At 43.2% G+C, this 19,339-nt stretch overlaps 1 protein-coding gene across 5 annotated transcripts in view; it reads left to right on the forward strand.

The window, feature by feature from the left end:
* The window catches only part of TEAD1 (TEA domain transcription factor 1), a 259,819-nt gene extending 252,324 nt beyond the window's left edge, over positions 1-7,495 (forward strand). For 4 of the 5 annotated variants that reach the window (XM_042907370.1, XM_042907371.1, XM_042907374.1 and 1 more), the window contains 2 exons: positions 644-796; positions 6,758-7,495. In XM_042907370.1, the coding sequence (XP_042763304.1) occupies positions 644-796; positions 6,758-6,871 (267 nt within the window). In that variant the 3' untranslated portion in view covers positions 6,872-7,495. Of the gene's footprint in view, positions 1-643; positions 797-1,836; positions 1,931-6,757 lie in introns of those variants that run through there. The other variant, XM_042907369.1, reaches the window with a different exon arrangement.
* The last annotated feature ends 11,844 nt before the right edge of the window (positions 7,496-19,339 follow it).

A 19,339-nucleotide genomic window follows, 5' to 3' on the forward strand; every position in this document is an offset into this window, starting at 1 on the left:
CCTTTTCATTATTCTTGAGATAGTTTGTAATTTCCTTTTTAATTCCTCTTTGATCCAAGGCTATCTAGGGGTGTGTTTCTTATTTCTGAGTGCTTCAGTGGGAACTTCAATAGCAGTATTTTTTTTTTCTTTCCTTTTTTATTAAAGACATAAATAACTCACAGTCAGGAGCTCATGATCCGTGTTAAGTAGTTTTTTCCAAGGTAGAGAAGTTAGCTGCATTGGTTGTTGGCTGTGAGGCCTTTATAACAGTGACAGAGGATTTTCTCTGGGCTCTTTGAAGAATTGTCATTGGCTGGGCCCACTCTCCCAGGTTTCCAGGTAGAAAATCACTAAGTAGGTGATTATATTTCTTTCCAACCTTTGCTTTCTTTTCTTTCTGACCTGTACGACACTTCTTTAAAGCTATTCTGTTTACACATTTTGTTTTTTTAATTTCCAGAAAAATCCTGGATTTCTGAGTATGGCATTCAGTTTGGAAATAGGATTTTTTTTTTTTAATTAAGTAAACTACATAAATAGTACAGCATCTAGTGGATGATTCATGTTGAAAAGGAAAAATGCTTTTGCAGGCAGCAATAGCTTTTTTCATGTATCTTGAAGTCAGAAGTGTAAAAGTGCTCAACTCCTTTTTCCCTCACAGACGGAGTATGCGAGGTTTGAGAATGGCCGATTTGTGTACCGGATAAACCGCTCCCCGATGTGTGAATATATGATTAACTTCATCCACAAGCTCAAACACTTACCAGAGAAATATATGATGAACAGTGTTTTGGAAAACTTCACAATTTTATTGGTAACTGTTTTGCCTCTTTCCTCTTGGGGCAGACCCAGCTGGTGGGGAAAGACAGCAAGGTGGCCGGGCCAGGGGAGGTGACCAGGCTGTTGATCAATTACCATTTGAATCCACAGCATCCAGGGCAAGCATGGGCTCAGGTCTATAGAAGAGACGGGGTTTCGTTGGGCTGGGCTAAGCTTTTTGAAGCTTGGGAAAACTAGAATTCAAATGGGTAGTAAAAACTATGGTCCCTACCTTCTAAACTCCAGCTGCACATTAGAAAGATGTGGAGAACTTTTAAAATACTTAAAAACTTGTAAAAGCCTGACACCAAGGCCGCATCCTAGATCAGTTAAATCAGGATCTCTGAGAATAGAACCCAGGCATGAATATTTTTTATAGTTCCCTGGGTAATACCGGTGTCAGCCAAGTGCGAATCCTAGAAGCATTGTCTGCAAATCTCAAATGAGGCCAAAACTGTAAAGTCCGTGGGTTTGTCCTTCAAATACACCTTGACTCATTTCACGAAGGATTGCAAGGCTTTAAAAGAGATAACATACCTTAAGACAGCAAAACATAAACCCTCAGTACCACAAGAAATAGAAAATTAAAATAGAATGTCATGACCAGGAAGAGGGCAGAGGAAGTATTCTCCATAGGCTGAAAAGTATGGTCAAAACGTGGGCAGCTAAAAGGGGAAGTGAAAACAGTGGTGCTCAGGGTCCACGACGCGAGAAGTTTCTGGTTCCCCTGGGCAGTGCTGGGGAGTGGGGGAGGGTCCCCTCAGATTTAACTTTAAAACAAATTTCCCATGGAGGCTTCATTTGGAGACTTGGGAAGGTTGTATGAACAGTGTTGTCCTCAAAAATCTGCCTATAAAATATGCAGCAGTGGGTTTCATAATGCTCATTTTTGAAAAAGTTAGCATTCCTTGATGTAACTGAAGGAAAAATGCCAAAACAGAACTTGGAAACAGTTGTGCTAAAAGGGGGCAGCAAGACGATATTGTGGTCAAATATTCAGCCCTCTGAAGGCCTGCTTTGTTGCTCTGTTTCTAGGATGAAAAACTGGAATACTTAGGGCAGAAGTTGTTTACCAGGAGTTTTTGGATCCTTTGAAACCAGGGTTCTCAGTCAATGGTGTGCTACTTTAAGGGGAAAAAAAAAAAAAAGAAGGCGGCTGTTCCGCAACCTTCCCCAAACCCTTGATTTATTAGCTTTTGCCCATTTCCGTGGTCAGTTTCAGAGTACCAGTGGTTGCCCAGTTCATGAACTTCCTTAATATTCAACTTTCAGAAGCCAGTAGGAGCCAGCTTCTTCACACCAAATGTAAGAACTGAGTAAATAAAGGTTTAGAAATTAGAATCTTCTGCATATCAGATTCAGCCAGGAAGCTTTTAAAAATTCTGGGGCCTGGTCCCCATCTCAGATAAATAAAATCAGAACCCCTGGAGGTGGGGCCCAGCATCCTGGTTTTGTTTCATTTTTACAGCTTCCCAGGTGTTGAGACCCACTATAGGGGATGGCTAAGTGAGCCACAGAGAGCCTCAAGAGTTCACAGACACGTGATCGGCATACAATTGGCGGACAGATCATTTGGCATGTAATTTTCATTTATTCCTGAGAGGGAATCTCCGTGGATTCTCAGGCGTGTCCACGAGAAACTAGCAACCTGAGGGAGAGTTTGGAAAGCCTGTTCTTTAATAACTATTATTTACTAGTATCGTGTTCCCTGATGGTCTTTGGCAAAAACTGAGCAGTTCACGGTTTGGGCTGCTGGCAGGCACCTGTCGTATAGGTGCTTCCTGTTGCTATTTAAGAACAGGTGACTTTTGTGCTCAGATGAGCAAAAGGTGAGTGTGGCACCTTGGGGTGGACGTTGAATAGCCTCACGAATTAACCCAAACTCTCTTGAGTGAATGGGCCAGCCCACCTCTCTTGGAAGCAGCCTTAGGCATTCTTACAAACCAGTTCTAAGGTCTGTTCCAGCATGTTAAGGAATATGTCCTCATTGCCTATAACCCTACCTCACAGAGCATAGCTTGGGAAAAATCAGGCCCAGAAGAAATTAAAAGCATCTGTTGGCCACCAAACTCATGAATACTAGTAATACTCTTTCAGAACACGTGACTTCCAGCAGCTTAGATATTCAGAAAACACACCATATTATGTTAATTTCCAAAATGTATCATTAAACCACTAAATAAATCCTTTTGCTGTGAAGAACTAGGAGCTCTCAATAAATGTCTCTCAGAAATAATATTTTAGCATTTAGAAAAGCTGAAATTAAACCAGTATGCCTGGATTATGAGAGTCACATCCCCTCCTTGATAAATAAAGGAGAAGTAGTACTTCTGAGCTCTTCCTCCCAGGAAGGGTGTAGGAATACGGCCAGGCTGGCAGCTGCTGGACACAGTGGCAGGTATTTTACCAGGTATTGGGTACAAAGCCTCTGTCAGCAAGATCAATCCCAGACCTTACTGGCTGGTGAGCTAGACTCTGATTTCATCAGGATGATAGAGAAATTGAGGTGAACCCGTAAAGGGAAGGCCTTAGTGACAGTATCCAGACTGAGGAAGATAGTAGCTGAATCATAGGCCAAGCGTTCTTGTCCTCTTTGGGGGTATATTCAGACATACATACACGTTGGTAGGGACATTTTTTTCTTTCCTCCTTTTGAATCTCAATCATCAAGTCTAAATAGGACACATTGGGGGTACCTAGCTGGTTCAGTTGGTAGTGCATCTGACTTGATCTCAGGGTTGTGAGTTTAAGCCCGACGTCAGGCCTGGAGGCTACTTTAAAAAAAAAAAACAAAAAAACCAAATAGGACATTTTCTTTCCCAGAAAGTTTGCGAGAAGGTAAGGTAAATCACAGAGGTTCCAGGCACAGTGCTGAATCTTTTGTAGATGTCGTATTATGAAATTCTCACCGCAGAACTACAAGGTCATATTTATTCCCATTTTATGGATAAGGAATGTTAGGCCTCTCTGAGGTCACAGAGCTAAGGACACACATAAATTGAGACTTAAAATGATAGAAAAGACACTTTGCAGGTTATTTCATGATCATGGAGTCTGAAAATGGGGGTTTAAGATCCAACTCTACTTTATGATCTTGGTTTGAGTAAGTTACTTAAAGTCTCTAAACAGTTTCCTCCTCTGTTTACAAACAAAATGCTCACATCTGTATGCTTCACCTCAAAGGTCATTGAGAATATTTTCATTTGTTCAGCTAAACTATGGAGAGATTGTACTAGCTGCCAGAATACAGTACAAATATAACACAGTCCCTTTCCGATAGTAAATCCTGGCCTGGTAGGGGAAAGAGACGGTTACAATACCTTTGTACATTACATGGCTGCAGTATCCTTGAGAAACAGACACCTGGACATACAGAGTAGTGTAACTACCTGAGCAGTTGCCTGTAGTTGGAATGAGGTGGGAGAATTCCCAGAGATGTTAAAAGATGAGGTTTAAGTTGCCTTGATGGATAAACAGACATTTTGCAGATTTACCAAGCAAAGGGCTTTTCGGCAGGTGCATACTTAAGCGTTAGGTGCTGGGATGTGACCTAGATGGGGTGGGACAGCCGTCCTGGAGGCTCCTGAGAGAGGCAGGCGTTCCTCAAGCGATCCATCACAAAACGGATGTAAACCAAACGGTGGCTGCTGGCTGGCAGAGGGAGGTACGTGGTGCCACGAGAGCACATGACAGGAGCATTTGCCTGGTCAGGGAGGCTTCCCGAAGGAAGAAACCATTGAGGCATACCCTCCGGGTGACTAGGCGGAGAGGGTGGAGAAGGGCACTGCAGGTGTGCAGGCAAGTGGAAGGACTGGAAATGGGGGGTGTGGCTGGCGTGGAGAGAGGGAGGAGCCCAGGGAGCCAGCCAGGTAGGAACAGCCACGGGAACAGCCAGACCGAGCGGGGTCTGCTCAGCCATCGGAGTTTTTAAGCAAGAGTGTGTTGTTGTCAGATTTATATTACTTACAGGGGTTTTGTGGCTGCTGTGTGTCCCTGGGAATGTGTGAGCCAGGGTAGCTCCTGGTAGGGGAGTCTGGGTGCTTGGCTGGTCCCCTGGGCTGTGGCGGTAGAGACCGGGATGATTCAAGAGCTGTTCAGGAGGTAAACGCAGGCAGGACATGGCATTTCTTTGGACATGGGGAGAGAGGGAGAGAGGTTTCCAGGATAAGAGGCCTGCATACTTGGAGTCTGGTCTGTGAAGGAAGAGGCAGGAAATAAGACCAGGAAAGCAGGTGGGTACCAATATTGAAAAAAATCTTTATTCCCCAGAAACAATAAATGTAGATAATCTATTATTGTATCAATTCATTTGTCTAGAGCAGCATCGCTTAATGATTAGAAAAAAAGGTCTTCAAAATCAGATCTGGGTTTCTTAGTTGACAGTTGTCTAACCTTAATTTTTTTTCAAACTATCAAGTTGTTTTTTTTGTTTTTTTTGTTTTTTTGAGAGAGAGAGAGTGCAAGTGTGGGAGGGCTGTAGGGAGGGGGACAGAGGATCCAAAGCAGGCTCTGTGCTAACAGCAGAGAGCCCGATGTGGGGCTCGAACTCATGACCGCAAGTTCATGACCTGAGCCAAAGTCAGACACTCAACTGACTGAGCCACCCAGGTGCCCTGACAGTTGTATAACCTTAAATCACCTAACTCCCCTGCCTCCCTCTCTGTCAGAGGGGAGCTGATAGGGCACCTACTCATGGAGTTATTATAATATTACATGAGACGGATGTGTATGAAGCATTTAATACTGAGTAGATGTATACTAAGCAGTTACTATATGTTGGCTATTATGTGGATTGTCATTTATTCAGCAAATATTTATTAAATGGCTGTTGTGTGCCAGACTAGTTATTAGGCAACATGGTCCCTGTTCTTCAGGAATTTATAACCCATTGAATGACATGGGTATTAAAAAAAAAAAAAAAAATCTTACAAATCTGTGTGTACTTACAGACAGTACTGTGTGCTCTGATGGGGAATTACAAGTTGGTGAGACTTTAGTCATCAGTCAGAGACCATACCCTTGGATACCGAGAAGGCAAGGGAAACAACATGGGTGAAGCAGCCTGACAGAGCTGGGGGCGGGGCCCCCGATGCACTGGACTAGGCCCTCAGACTCCAAGTGTTTGAAGGCAAGGGGCTTTTAGAAAGTCCCTTGTGAGAATGGCTCTGAGAAGTAGGGAGGGGCCGCAGGGACCTGGGTCAGATCCGGTCACTCAAGATAGGAACGCAGGCTGAGACCATGGGCAAGAAGAACAGAGAGCTGGAGTCCAGCGACTTCAACCAGAAGGGGAAGTAGATGATGAGTATTGAACTAGATGAGTATTTCAAGTACATTTCGAAAGCTAAAGCCTGTATGAATGAAAAAATGAAAAGAAAGATCCTTTGACAAAATTCTTCCACCATTCCTTACTCAGCACATATTTTACTGAGTCCCAGCACTGCTGGTTAACATTGGTGAGCAGGGCATTCGTGGGGCTCATGTCTATCATTGGCCCTTGTGAAACCAACCTCGTAAAAGTTTAGGTACAAGATGGGAGGCGTTTCCTAGGGGAAATGACCCGTCTCGTGGGACAGACTGCTAGAAAATTGTCTTCGTTGTCAAGAAATTGACCCTCCCCCAAAACCCACACTAATTCTTGTGGTCTCTTTGTGGACCCAGATAATGGGTGAGGCCCTGTCCGGAAGGTATTTCTTACACATGGTACCTAAGTTCACATAGGATTCAAGTCAGACCCAGAATACCCTGAGTTTGTTGGAGAGGGCAGAATCAGGCCAGAACACCTCCAACAGTCTACCTGCTGGACTTGAGACTGTTCCTCTCCAAGCAAATCCTAGTTGTCGTGGTATAGGTGGAGTATGTCTTCATCCATGTGAGTTTTTCTATCTGTATGTATGTGTCTATGTGTGTGTGTGTGTGTATATATATATATATATATATATGCTTTTTTTTTTAACAGGTGGTAACAAACAGGGATACACAAGAAACTCTTCTCTGCATGGCCTGTGTATTTGAAGTTTCAAATAGTGAACATGGAGCACAACATCATATTTACAGGCTTGTAAAAGACTGAACATGGTTATTTATATATATAGACATCTGTATATACACACACACACATACACACACACACATATGTGCGCACACACACTCTCTCTCCATTACTGAATGACTGACTGTAAACCTCACCACACAGGGGGGTGCCCTGGCCCCGAGGTCACCCTGACTTTTTCTAAATCCTGTTTGAGTGAAGTCATTTTTCATGTGTTCATACTATCATCGTAGCTGTGAAGTTCTGGTACAGTTGTAAAAAGAGAAATTGAGTTGTTTCTATGTGTCCTTCAGATCCACAGCCCACAATTTTTTGGGAAGGATGAACCTTAAGAACCCGGGTCTCAGTCTGTAGAGACCTGTTTCTAATTGTGGTAGAAAAAATTTGAGACAGAGCATTTGCCATGGGACATTTACAGCCTTTATACAAATGTATTTAGTTCTTTTTTTTTTTTCCAACATAAAATTCTTGTTTTAAGATACAAGTAAAATTAATCTTTAAATATAAATGTAAATTAGTACACAAAACTAAGAATCTTTAGACTTATCTTTGTAACTAATTAGGGTGGAAGTTATGAAAGAATGTAATTCACTAAATTATTTTTTAAATGAAACTTTCCTTTCTTTTTTGAAACCAAATGTTAAAATATAGCCTTAAATGCTTGGTAGAAATATTCTAATGAGACAAATTTGTACTTTTTTTTTCCTCAAGGTTAAAACTAATCTCTTAATCCATTAAACTCTTGAACAGGTATTACAAAGGAAGAAAACTTCACCCCTTATCCTTAACATATATAGTATATTTAAGAAATATAAAATTGTATTGTACTAATGTGATGATTATTTAATGAAAAAAAAAGATGGCTCTTTTTGCAATAAGTAGATAAATACTGAAAATCTAAACGTACAATGTTTATAGTCTTGTGTGTGCAGTTATATTTTATATGGACAACCAAATTTTTTATAAAGATGAGTAAATGTTTGAACCACTGAAATTTAATAACAAAAATTTAAAATTGGCACGAATACTGCACTGTGAGCTGCAAAATCTAGAAAATCCTGTGGCTGGGAGAAATTTCATCAACCAAACAAGTAAAAGGCTCATCAGTTTTAGCATCTCTGCTCCCCAGAAAACTTGCAAGCATCCTCACCAGCCTGTGGATAAATTATTTCTGGTGAACCAACATGCATATTAACCTGCTGTAACTATATGTGTATGTGTGTGTTTGTGTATGCCTCTATACACATATACATGTGTAGTTATTCAACACATATTTATTGAACATTTAGTGTCACTCAATTTGCTAGGTGCTGATACGTATGTATATCTCAATCTGTGTCCATAGATCTAGCTATATTCTCACAGGACATCCGTTTTCTCAACATCTCTCAATAAGTCAGAGTACTTGTTTGAGGTCTGAGAGGCCCAGCGCCCTCTGACTTTTTCAAAGAGACTCATTTGGGAGGTTCTCTTCCCAGGAGAAATTCGACTTTCCGACCCAAATATTCCAAAGCATTGCCCAGGCACAGCTGGTTTGAAGTGGCCAACATGTCTTGGGTTATTTTTCCATAAGTGCTTCATTGGGAAGGAGAGAGGGCATACTCCCCAACTTCCCAGAGGAAAGTGACATTTTTATATTTGCCAGGCATATGTTAACATGGTGGAATAAGTTCTGTAAGTCACGAACCTTATTAAGACTTTTTCACTAAGCTGGAAAATGAACACCCTGTTCTTTCACCTCCAAGTAACTTCCCCTCTTCCCTGTCCCACCACCTGCCCTGCTTGTGTATTGATTAGTGTCTGGTGGTCATGATCATGAGGGTGTGGCTGGCTTGTGGCAGAGGGAAGGACACTGGACCAAGCCTGACCTGTTCCAAACTCATAAGCCACCGGTTCCTGGGAAGACCAGAGAAGAAAGTGCAGAATGTTTCCCATTTGCAACGCACATCCCTCATTCACACCAGTGGGATGAGATCTGTCTTCCCTCTGTAAAGAAACTAACATTTATTCTCTGATTCTAAGTGGGCCTTGGAAGGATTGGCCCCAGTTGTCCGTTCCATCTGGTCTCCAGCCTAAGCATTTAAGCTTCTTCCATGGTCATCATACGTAAGGACTTCTCTTGGTCACCCCTCCCAGGGATGCTTTTTTTGCTCCTGTCTCCTGCATCTTTCCTCGAAGGAAACCCCACTCACCCAGGACCGGGACCCTACGGAGGGGTGTAAATGACCTGCCATAGCCAGAACCATCCGAGAATTCAGGGAGAGGGGCATCCGATTCACATTCCCACCCAGGAATGGGGTCTTCTGTGCTGCCAGGAGGGCTCCTGAGGGTTTACTTTTCAAAGCACAAACAGACCCCAGAAGAGCAGCTAGAGGGTGGTTCTGTTGGCTGCAGAGAAGGGCAGACCCTGGTCTGCTGAACTCACAGAGACAGGCTGGGCCCTTTAATGCCACCCCGCCAAGTGCCCTCTTCCCCCAAATGCCTTCGTGGTTGAGTTTGGGGCATTTACACGAACATCCTTGAGGACTGCTTTTTGCTCTCAAGACATTTCTAAGATCTTTAAAATTTTACTTCTTGTCTTATTCTTCTAAAACTTTCTCCAGGGCAGATATTTTCCCTATCTTAACCACTGACCCAATCACCCAAACACTTGGCCCTCTCTCCATCTCTCTCAAATTAGGTGCTGGGGTGGGATTTGTGTAGTAACACCTAATCCAGATCTGTCTTTGGCCTTTCACCCTTAATAGCAGAGTCTTCGCCCTTTATATGTAAAGCTTCCTAAACCATAAAGAAGCCTTTCCACACCTCTGTCTTTACAGCTTTGTTTTGGGTACCATCTATCCTGGTGACCCTCTGCTACCAGGATTGAGTCAGGGACATCATGTGCTTTTACTGGAGAATTTGGAGGCTGATTTACCACAGCTTAGACAGGGAGGCACTAAAGAACTAGACTCTGGTCTGTTGGCATTTGTTTCCATCTTAGCAGGAGACCTAAAATTACAATCAGGACTTTTTCAGAACAGGTAGAATCCCAGAAGGCCTAAGCTATGCCAAGCCAGGGTTTCTAAACCTCAACACCGGACAGTTTGGAGCAGTTCCTTGTTGTGCATTGTAGGAAGTTTAACAGTATCCCTGGCCTCTTCCCCACCCTGCCTCAGCTGCCACAATCCAGAATGTCTCCAGACATTGCCTGGTATCCCATGGAGCACAGCACTGCCCCCCATTGAGAAGCACGGCCCTAGGTCTTACAGGTCACCAATAGCATATTTGAGATTTTCTGGTTTCCTTCCATTTCACCCTTAGAAGGTTTGCTCTCCTGGGAGCCTTGTTTCAGGACATTAAGAGGCAGGTAGGAATATTACTCAAATGACATTATGTCCAGGTCTCTTCCAGTTCAGAGCTTCTATTTCAGTGCAGAGTCTGTCTCGCTACAAAGTATCCCTTCCTTCATCCCTGGGGAAGTCGGGAGCAGCTGGTGGCTGTCGTGCGGATAATCCACTTGCACCTCTATGTTAGGTGCATTTGGAATTTGATCTTCATGTTTTCGTGTACCAGCTTGAAAGGAAGTTCCGGCTATTTTCATGATTCCTCAGAAGCTTATGGGTCTCCTGATCGAAGCTGTCATCATTTCAGTGAACTTCCTCTGGTCTTCTACAATCTGCCCTACCTTCAGTGCCGTTGTTAGAATTTATGGAAGCCTTTGGAACACTTCTTTTCATCTTTAGGGATGGAGGAGAGAGGGACCAGTTCTGGAAGAGGGCTGATAGGTTTTTTTTTTTAATTGAGCTACAAGAGGGCACAATCTACTGTCTTTCATTTAGCCGATGAGAAAGTTGAGGCCCAGAGTGGAAGTGACCTGCTGAAAGTCACCCAGCTAGTTAATGACAGGATAAGGATGAGGAGGCTCTGGGACCTTGTCACTTAATCCTTGGCCTCTCCTGGTGGAGGTTGTTCCTCTCCGGTGCTCAAGGCTACCTGATCCCTACAAAGGTGTGCACAAGCTCAGGTCAGAAGAGAGGGGGAAGATTAAGAACCGTCCCCCTCAGCCAGAGTAATAGCATCCCCCCCCCCCCCGCCCCATGCTGACGTTACTTCTCACATGGAGCCTCTGGTCCGCTTAGAGCTACGCGAGACACGCACAAGCAGATATGAAAGCTGATGAGCCTTTTCGCTTACCCTGAGGACAACTCACCTGCCCCAGACTCTGAGTCCAATTTCTTTTTGCCAAACATCCCAGCAGCAAAGTCCCACACTCAGACCAGCCAAAAAAGCAGCCCCGTTTCCCGGCACTTGGCGTTACAGGTCCCCAGAGGACTTAAACCCAAGGCTTCTTTAGGTCTCGATACCGTAGCGGCTTTAGCAGTCTGTTTTTGTACAACCGTAAATTATTTGAATTGTATGAGATGACAGTCGACTTTACCAAACCAGGTACATACAATTTGTATAAGTTTGTATATGCTCTGTCTGGTACACCACACCTGTCCTAACGAAGGGTAGAACCAATTCTGTGCGTTGGTGTTCACACCTGTGACATTGAGAGGAAATGTCTGCATTGCTTCTTTCTTTCTGTTGCTGTTTCTGTGGCAAAGCCCTGCACATGTCATTTCTGAAAAGCCTTAAATCTTTGAGACGTTGCATGTAGGGTGCGCAGTGCAAAAGGCTGCCTCGGAACTGTGAGCCCTTTTGTAAGCTGGAAGCATTTCTCTTACTACTGTTATTACTTTTTTAGGGAGTTTTAAATTCAGAGCTGCCAAAGCGTTCCAGTAAGCAGTGCCTTAGTGATACCTAGTCATGCCGCCGGCCTTTTCTTACCTAACCCTCCACGCCCATTTACGAAATTGGCCCAGCATTTAAAACCACGCAGGCAAAAACCGTTCTCATTTCTCTTGCGTAAGCCCATTTTTCTCCGTTTCTATAAGAAACTGGCCACACTTGGTCTAAAATCGGGAGCCGAACATGAGTGGGTTCTTTGACCGCACTCTCCAATGTATATACCAAAATGGAATGTTTTCCAACTTCATAGTTTACCATGAAAAGCAAATTGTACTTTTAACGCTGCCTTTTAAATTCACGACCAAATACTTAGCTATTTATGAACCTTCTGCGCTCTAGCATGGAAGTGCCTTTGGTTTGAGATTCCAGCTTAGAAAAGTGCTGCCGTGGTAAATTTGTAGAGAGACCAAAAATATTCTGAGATCACCGTAATGCCTTTGGTTTACCAGGATGAGTAACCAACCACAGGCCTCTGTCCACAAGCGTGCGACGCGGACCCTGCCTGTGGCCGCCACCAGTCACCAGTGGCACACCGCGGGAGGAGGGCCCCCGGGAACTGTCGTTGTCCTGTCTGTGTGTGCCAGCGACCCAGGTGTCCCCTCCGCTCGCCACCCAGCCCCGCGTCCACGTGAGGGGACTTGCACACAAACGGCAGACTTCCGGCCGGTGGACAGATCCGTCCTTCCCCTTCTGTTCGTGTCCAGTCTCTGGAGGCTCACTTTTCCATCCGGACGACCGCGCGCACTTACCTGGTTTACCATGTAAAGTATACCATGCCGAGAGCTAGAAGCCTCAAACTGAGACGACCGTGCAGAACAAAAAGCCAGTTAGGGTCATGACAATTGAAGTGTTCTTCTTACGGCGCAGATGTTGACTCTGAGTGTTGTGTATGAATGTGCTATGAGAAACTTCCAAAGAGCACCATTCACAATTCGGCATTTTCAAAGAATGTTCCAGCCCTCAAAAGGGCAACTCTCTAGAGTCCGTGTTGGCTTTTATCCAAACCTTGTGTAGCTTGGGAAAACTGTTAGAGGTAAGGAAGAGGAGTGGAAAGGACCAGAAGGCAAAAACACCAGCCAAACAAAAGCCAGGAGAGAAAAAAAAAAAAAAAAAAAAATTGTCCTTTACCAATATAGACTTCAAAATGACATCAGACATCTTTGAAAGTTAGCCTCTGAACTCTTAATGCGTATGTTCTTTCGTCTCCACCTGGTGTCTTTAAGAATACCCTGTCTGGGCTCTGAAATTTCAGGAGTGATTCCTACCCACACCAAGTTGTGAGTATAGAAATTTCTACAAGAAAAAAAAAAAAAAATCCAGTGATGAAAAGGAAACTGACCTAACACAAGCGCTAGTCAGCTGCTTGTATCCAACCCCTCCCTGCTAGTTTACTCCACCACAACTTGAAAGAAATTAATTAATTACTTGTTTCCCTGCTTCTCTTCTCAACTGTTACTGTGCTTTGTTTGGCAATAGATTTCTCCCATAAACTCATCATCGCTTCTTATCGTTAAGAATGAAGGTTTTGTGTTTAAAATGTATTGCGTTGCAAGGATAGTTTCACTGAGGTCACGCACCATTAACTGAGATGAAATATTTGTATTTATTGTCATACTTCCTAAGCTATCGCTTGTTTTATTCTTCGTGAATTTGCGTTGAGTCGGTCATATGCCACGCCCCATCACTTTAGTTCATTTGAAATGGCATTTATGTCCCCTCCTGTTCCTCATTAAATGGGGTCAGATTCCAGTAGATTCCGCCTCTCTCAGGTAGACTCTTTTGTCTGCTTTCCATTATGGTTTGCCCCTCCCTGGTCTCTGAGAGAGGCCAACAGAATCTAGGTGTAAATCAATTGGAAACCAGTCTCGTATTTCTTTATTTTTATTGTTATTTTTTTGGATCATTTTCTGTGATTAGTTTGACTGTGTAAATTAGATATTAACTGCACTTCTTAAAAAGGAAAAATACATCTCCCTGTTACCTCCTGGAAAGATTCACTTCTGTAGGCCTTTGTCAATAGGCTCACGCCTGCAGAGAAGGGGGAAAAAAAAAGAAAGAAAGAAAACACAAAAACAGTACGTGCCTGAAAAACAACAAAACAATTTTGTAACATTTAAAAAAGAAACCCGAATAGCCTTTAATTCTTTAATATGCTTCAATTTTATGTAAATTGGTTTTGCCACATGTGTTTGTTCACATTCTAAATGACTTAATGGGATTCTCACAGTCTGTGTCTTTGTGTCCCGTGTATACTATGGGCTTGTGACGGAAACGCTTCATCTGTTCAGTGGTTGCTTTGATATTGTACTGCGGCTGGGAGGGGGCTATGGAACCTGCCTGTGGGTAATAAGGTTCCTCTTGGTAGATTGGAGATCTGGGGGTGGGGGGGGGGGCAAATTCTCACACACGTTTTCTTAAACTGTTTGCAGAAACTTTCAAAAGGCATTCGGTTAAACCTCTCGGCAGTACAGTATTCCTGTATTTGTTAACGTCTGTGTTTAGGTACTGGTACCTTTTTGTTTAAAAATGTTCTAAGTGTTGGCTTTAAAGTGAATTTATCTTTAGTATGATAGTTATATGAAAATTATAGGGTTTGTGTGCAGAGAATTTTTTTATAAAGTGCTTTGTAAAAAAAAAAAAAATGTATTCTAGCTTTCGCGGTACATATGTGTGATAACTTTAATATCCATGACAGTTAAGTGCAATTATTTCATCACTCTAAAAATGCTATTTTTGTGTCAGTTCCTGCAGGTGTTTTCATGTCTTTGCAAAGTGACACATTTTGATGCCTTCTTGATAAAGTGGTAGACATTTTGTAGCTTTCTAGAAACTTTGTATTCATACGGTATCAATGAAAAATAAAGACAATGAAAGTGTGGGTTACCTTTTTTATCTGCAAAAGTGTATGCTGTTGAAAATGACATGTGATTATGTGTTGTGGGTGAGCTGTGGGCTCCATGATTCGGGTGTATGAGGCACACCCGTGCATAAGAAAGCCTTTGATTCGCTGAGTTAAGTTTACTGTGTGCTTGGCACTGGCCAAGCGTTTGTGATACAATGTGGATACATTGTTTCCTTTCATTCTTACAATAGTTCCAGTGACAGTGACATTATTACCCCCAATGGAGGCTCAGAAGAGATGGGTCATCCGGAGCCCTAACCCGTGAGTGGTGGAGCCTTAAATAGTTCACCTTCTAAGGCTGGGACTCCTGCCTCGTCCTTCCTCCCCTCTGACCCCCACATTACGACTCACTGAGAATCCGTGGACGTAAGTAGCTCAAGGCTAGACGAGAAATTTTTCAAACAGTGATGACCTTAGGCTTCTGACACAAAGACCAAGTGTACCCTGGGATCCTCCAGTCTGTGAACTAGACCTCAGAGGGTCTTGTTTCTGCCGTTTCTTTGAAATCTGAGGTCAACTGTGCCTCAAACCCCACAAGTCACTGGTGGGAGTGGGAACAGAGAAGAAATAACATCTCCTCTCCTTTGAAAAGAGACCTCTTCGGCAAGCCACAATTCAGGAGGAATGCTGTTGTCCACTGAGCTGCTCAGGGCAGAGAGAGAGGAACTGTGGAACACCTTGTGGAGGCCCTAATGTATGCCAGGCACTGTTACAGTCACTGTGTTCTCTAAACCACACACTCAAATAAAGGAGTCCTTTCCTATTTTCCAATAAAGAAATTGTGGCCCAGAGAAAGTAAGCCCTCGTTAAGGTCATGAAAGCTAGTAAGTGGCAAGAACTGAGAGGTGGAAACGCCTCCCCCCTTGCCGTTCTGACTCCACCACTGACTGTGTGGCACCCTTTGCCCTACAACTCCTCTAAAACCAGGTGCTTCAATACATTAAAAACCTCTTTCGTTAGTGCCTGTGGTTCCAGTCAACTGAAGTTCAGCAAAGATAGAGACACACGAGGTGAACATCACTGAGTAAAGGGGATTTTAAGAGTAAAGGGGAGGACAAATAAAGGCTTCTGTAAGATGAGGGAACGAGCAACTTTGCTGTGAACCCGGATCGTTTCTGACTTACTGTTGCCGTAGACTAACAAACATAGCTATACTTACAGAAAGCCAAATTAGCGGCTGCCGTTAAGTCATCAGTGAACAACTGATAGAGTTCCAATGAAAACAAAATAAAACAATGTTGTGTAAGCCTGTGAAGCCTTAGGGTTTTTTAAACTGCTTTTAGAGACACCTTTGTTCTGTTTAACATCCCCTATGTCAGATATATCTAGGTTGTTTTAACTATAGCAAATAGTCTGCCAACCACCTGACTGCATTTGTTTTTGGTTTTTCCCCAGTAAACGTTCTCCTATTTGTTTTGGCTCCCAAGACATTCAGACTTAAGCGTTGTGTTCTGTGCTGATAAGAAACCAACTCAAATGTAAAGGCATAGAAAGGTTGAAAACAAAGGCTGAAAAATATACCAATAAACCACCAAAAGAAAGCTGATAGATTATTTTCACACTAGGATAGCTCAAGGGAAAAAATTACTACTAGAGTTCATGGGGATTATTTCAAGATGATACAAGTTTTAATTGCCCAGAAAAAAATAGAGACTCTTAACTTGTATGTACTTAATAACATAGGTTCAAATTTATAAAGCAAAATTGGGCATTCTGTAGTGGGAAGGTTTTAAACAACTAAATTCATTGGGTTATTTACAGGCAAAGCAGACCAAAAAAAAAAAAGTCAGATATAGGGGATTTGAACAGCATATTTATTTTATTTTTTTTAACTTTTTTTTTTTTAACGTTTATTTATTTTTGAGACAGAGAGAGACAGAGCATGAACAGGGGAGGGTCAGAGAGAGGGAGACACAGAATCTGAAGCAGGCTCCAGGCTCTGAGCTGTCAGCACAGAGCCCGATACAGGGCTTGAACTCACGGACCGCGAGATCGTGACCTGAGCCGAAGTCGGCCGCTTAACCGACTGAGCCACCCAGGCACCCCAACATATTTATTTTAATGTGCTGTTCTAGTTTACAAAATACAAAGTGATGAACCCAACAATTGGGAGACTACACATTGTTTCCAAGCACATACTGAATTTTTATGAAAATTGACTGCGTTCAAGGCCAGGGGTTTTGAAATTATAGTCTGTGAGCCAGATCTGGCCTGCTCTTTGTTTTTGCAAATAAAGTTTTATTAAAACACACTACTAGCTCCTATTTTATTTATTTGCTGTCATGGCTGCTTTCGTGCTGCAAAGGCATAGTTGATTAGTTGTAAAAGACCTATAGCCTAAAATAATTGCTACCTGGCTCCTTACAGGAAAAAAAAAATGTTTTAGGGCACCTGGGTGTCTCATTTGGTTAAGCATCAGACTCTTGACTGGCTCAGGTCATGATCTCATGGTCCATGAGATCGAGCCCCACATCAGGCTCTGCAGTGACAGTGTGAAGCCTGCTTAGGATTCTTTCTCTCTCTCTTTTTCTGCCCCTCCCCAACTCTCCCTCAAAATAAATGAATAAGCTTTAAAAAATCATTAAAGTATTTTGCCAACTCCCATCCTAAGCCAAAAAAGCAAGGTCCTAAAAAGATGTCTGTGTTTCCTGTTGCCGAGTGTATAGGTATTCTGGCAAATGGCTATCAATTCCTTTGATGCCCTTGATGTGGCATCATAGCATTCTTCCTCAAGTATCCAAGCCTTCCCTTTGATCAGTGAGTTATGGGTCTAAGAACAGGCTTAGATCTGGAAAGGGTGAGGGACAGATAGTGATATTTCACTGGAGCAGCTGACATCTGTTCATCTAATCTTGGATATTTTATGATTAATACAATCAACACCTTCGATGGTTGCCCATCTATCTTGTCCCTATCTTACCATGGTCCACTAGCCATCTTCACAGGTCCCTGAGTGGCTAGATTCCTTGGTTTCCATCCTTTGCTGCCTGTTATGGTAGTTACTACCTTGCCTCTGACAGTTAATTGCTGCTACCTGGTCTCTGCTGTTCCAGAATCTTCGTTCACCTAGGGGAACCCAAATCCATTTCAGGATCTCCTGCCATCAACCTTGGCCTGCAGGCCACCACTGCGTTTCTCAGCAACGCTTATGCCCCGTTCACTAGTGCATTTGCTATTTTAGTGAAGGGACTATTTTCTTGGGCTTCTGGAGCACATAGTTTTATGGTAGGTGTTCTGGTCTTAAATTATACCCCCACCTCCAGGAGTGTTGACTCTTTGAACTTTCTGAGCTCTGCCTCGGTACCAAGTACCAAGGCAGTCCCAACACCTCTACTACATTTCCTCTACGCCATCATTTCCTCCAGATTTCAAGAGGCCACCCAGTAGCACACTGTCCAGCTGACCCAGGATCATCTCCAGATACCCTTACCAGGATATTAAATACTAATTTTAGAAGAGTGTGACCTATACCAAGAAACTCTCCCTAAGCTAGCCCAGTCTCAGGTTCTCAAGATTAATTCCCAGCCTCGTTCTTCTTTTTTTTTTTTTTTTTAATGTTAGCATGAGTGGGGGAGGAGCAGAAAGAGAGGGAGAGAGAGAATCTCAGGCAGGCTACATGCTCAGCGTGGAGTCCAGCTTGGGGCTTGATTCTATGACCGTGAGATCATGACCTGAACCGTTGCCAAGAGTTGGACGCTTAGCCCACTGAGCCACTGAGGCGCCCCCATTTCCAGGCATGTTCTGCCAGTTCCTGCAGGACTGAAGAGTACAGACTAGCCAAATCCTGCATTCTTGGTGATGAGCCCTTCCCTCCTGAATTAAGAACCAGATCTCCTCCACCGGACATCCTGAGGCTCCACCCTAGTAATTGATGAGGTGGGGCAGATCTTGGGGATGCAAGTACTTCATCTTGTGAGGCATCCAGTTCAGTTGAGGTCTTAACATGGTCTCCACGCAGGGGAGGCTGCTATCCCAGCAAGAGCAGGTGTACTACTCGCCCAGAGCGTTCAAAGTCTCAGTGTTTCCACCCAGATGTCCCCACCCCACGTTTCAGGGTGCTGCTACTTACTTTTAAGGCCTGACTGTAACATAGACTTGTGAAGGCTGTGAATTCAGCTCTATTTGTAATTTCTGGCTTCGTTCTCAGCAAAGTCTGCCATCAGCTGCATGAGCTAAGGATTTTTTCAAATGCTGCCAGGGAGACCTTTAAACCAGGCCCTGAGTTGAGCGTGACATTTTCTTCTTTCTGTGCACTGATTGCACTTAGCAATAACCAGCCTGTTCCACAACCGTGAATTAATACCACCCTCACATGCTAGAGCTTGTGTAATTTAGTGCGTCCCCTTCCTTGTAGACCCAGTGCCAATTTATCACAGGTGGCCGTCCTAGTGTGGTGCTACAACATTCCAGGGGACCAACTGTCCTAATTTAGATTGTCCCAGTAGACTCTTTTGAAAAAAAGACTCAAGTGCAAACATTATTTGTGAGCCTTAATAGACATTAAGATTAAATCTTAAAGATGTCACTTCAGATGATATAAGGTTAAATCACTATGAAGGTGAAATACTGTCCATCCCGTCTTAAAGAATATGAAACAAAAACAAGAGAACAACAAAGAAAAAAAAAAATCCAGCCATCTTTCAGTAATTGATGGGATAAGCAGACAAAGACCAGGAAATGTGCATAAAAATTGAAATTTTGATTATATGTATGTGCACGTTCACAGTGTATATCACGACATTATCATTCATAATTTTCAATCACATAGAGAACAATATGCAAACCATGTACTTGGCAGGGGCACCTGGGTGGTT

Source organism: Panthera leo, chromosome D1 (assembly GCF_018350215.1).
Source record: "Panthera leo isolate Ple1 chromosome D1, P.leo_Ple1_pat1.1, whole genome shotgun sequence".
NCBI classification, from domain to species: Eukaryota; Metazoa; Chordata; class Mammalia; order Carnivora; family Felidae; genus Panthera; species Panthera leo.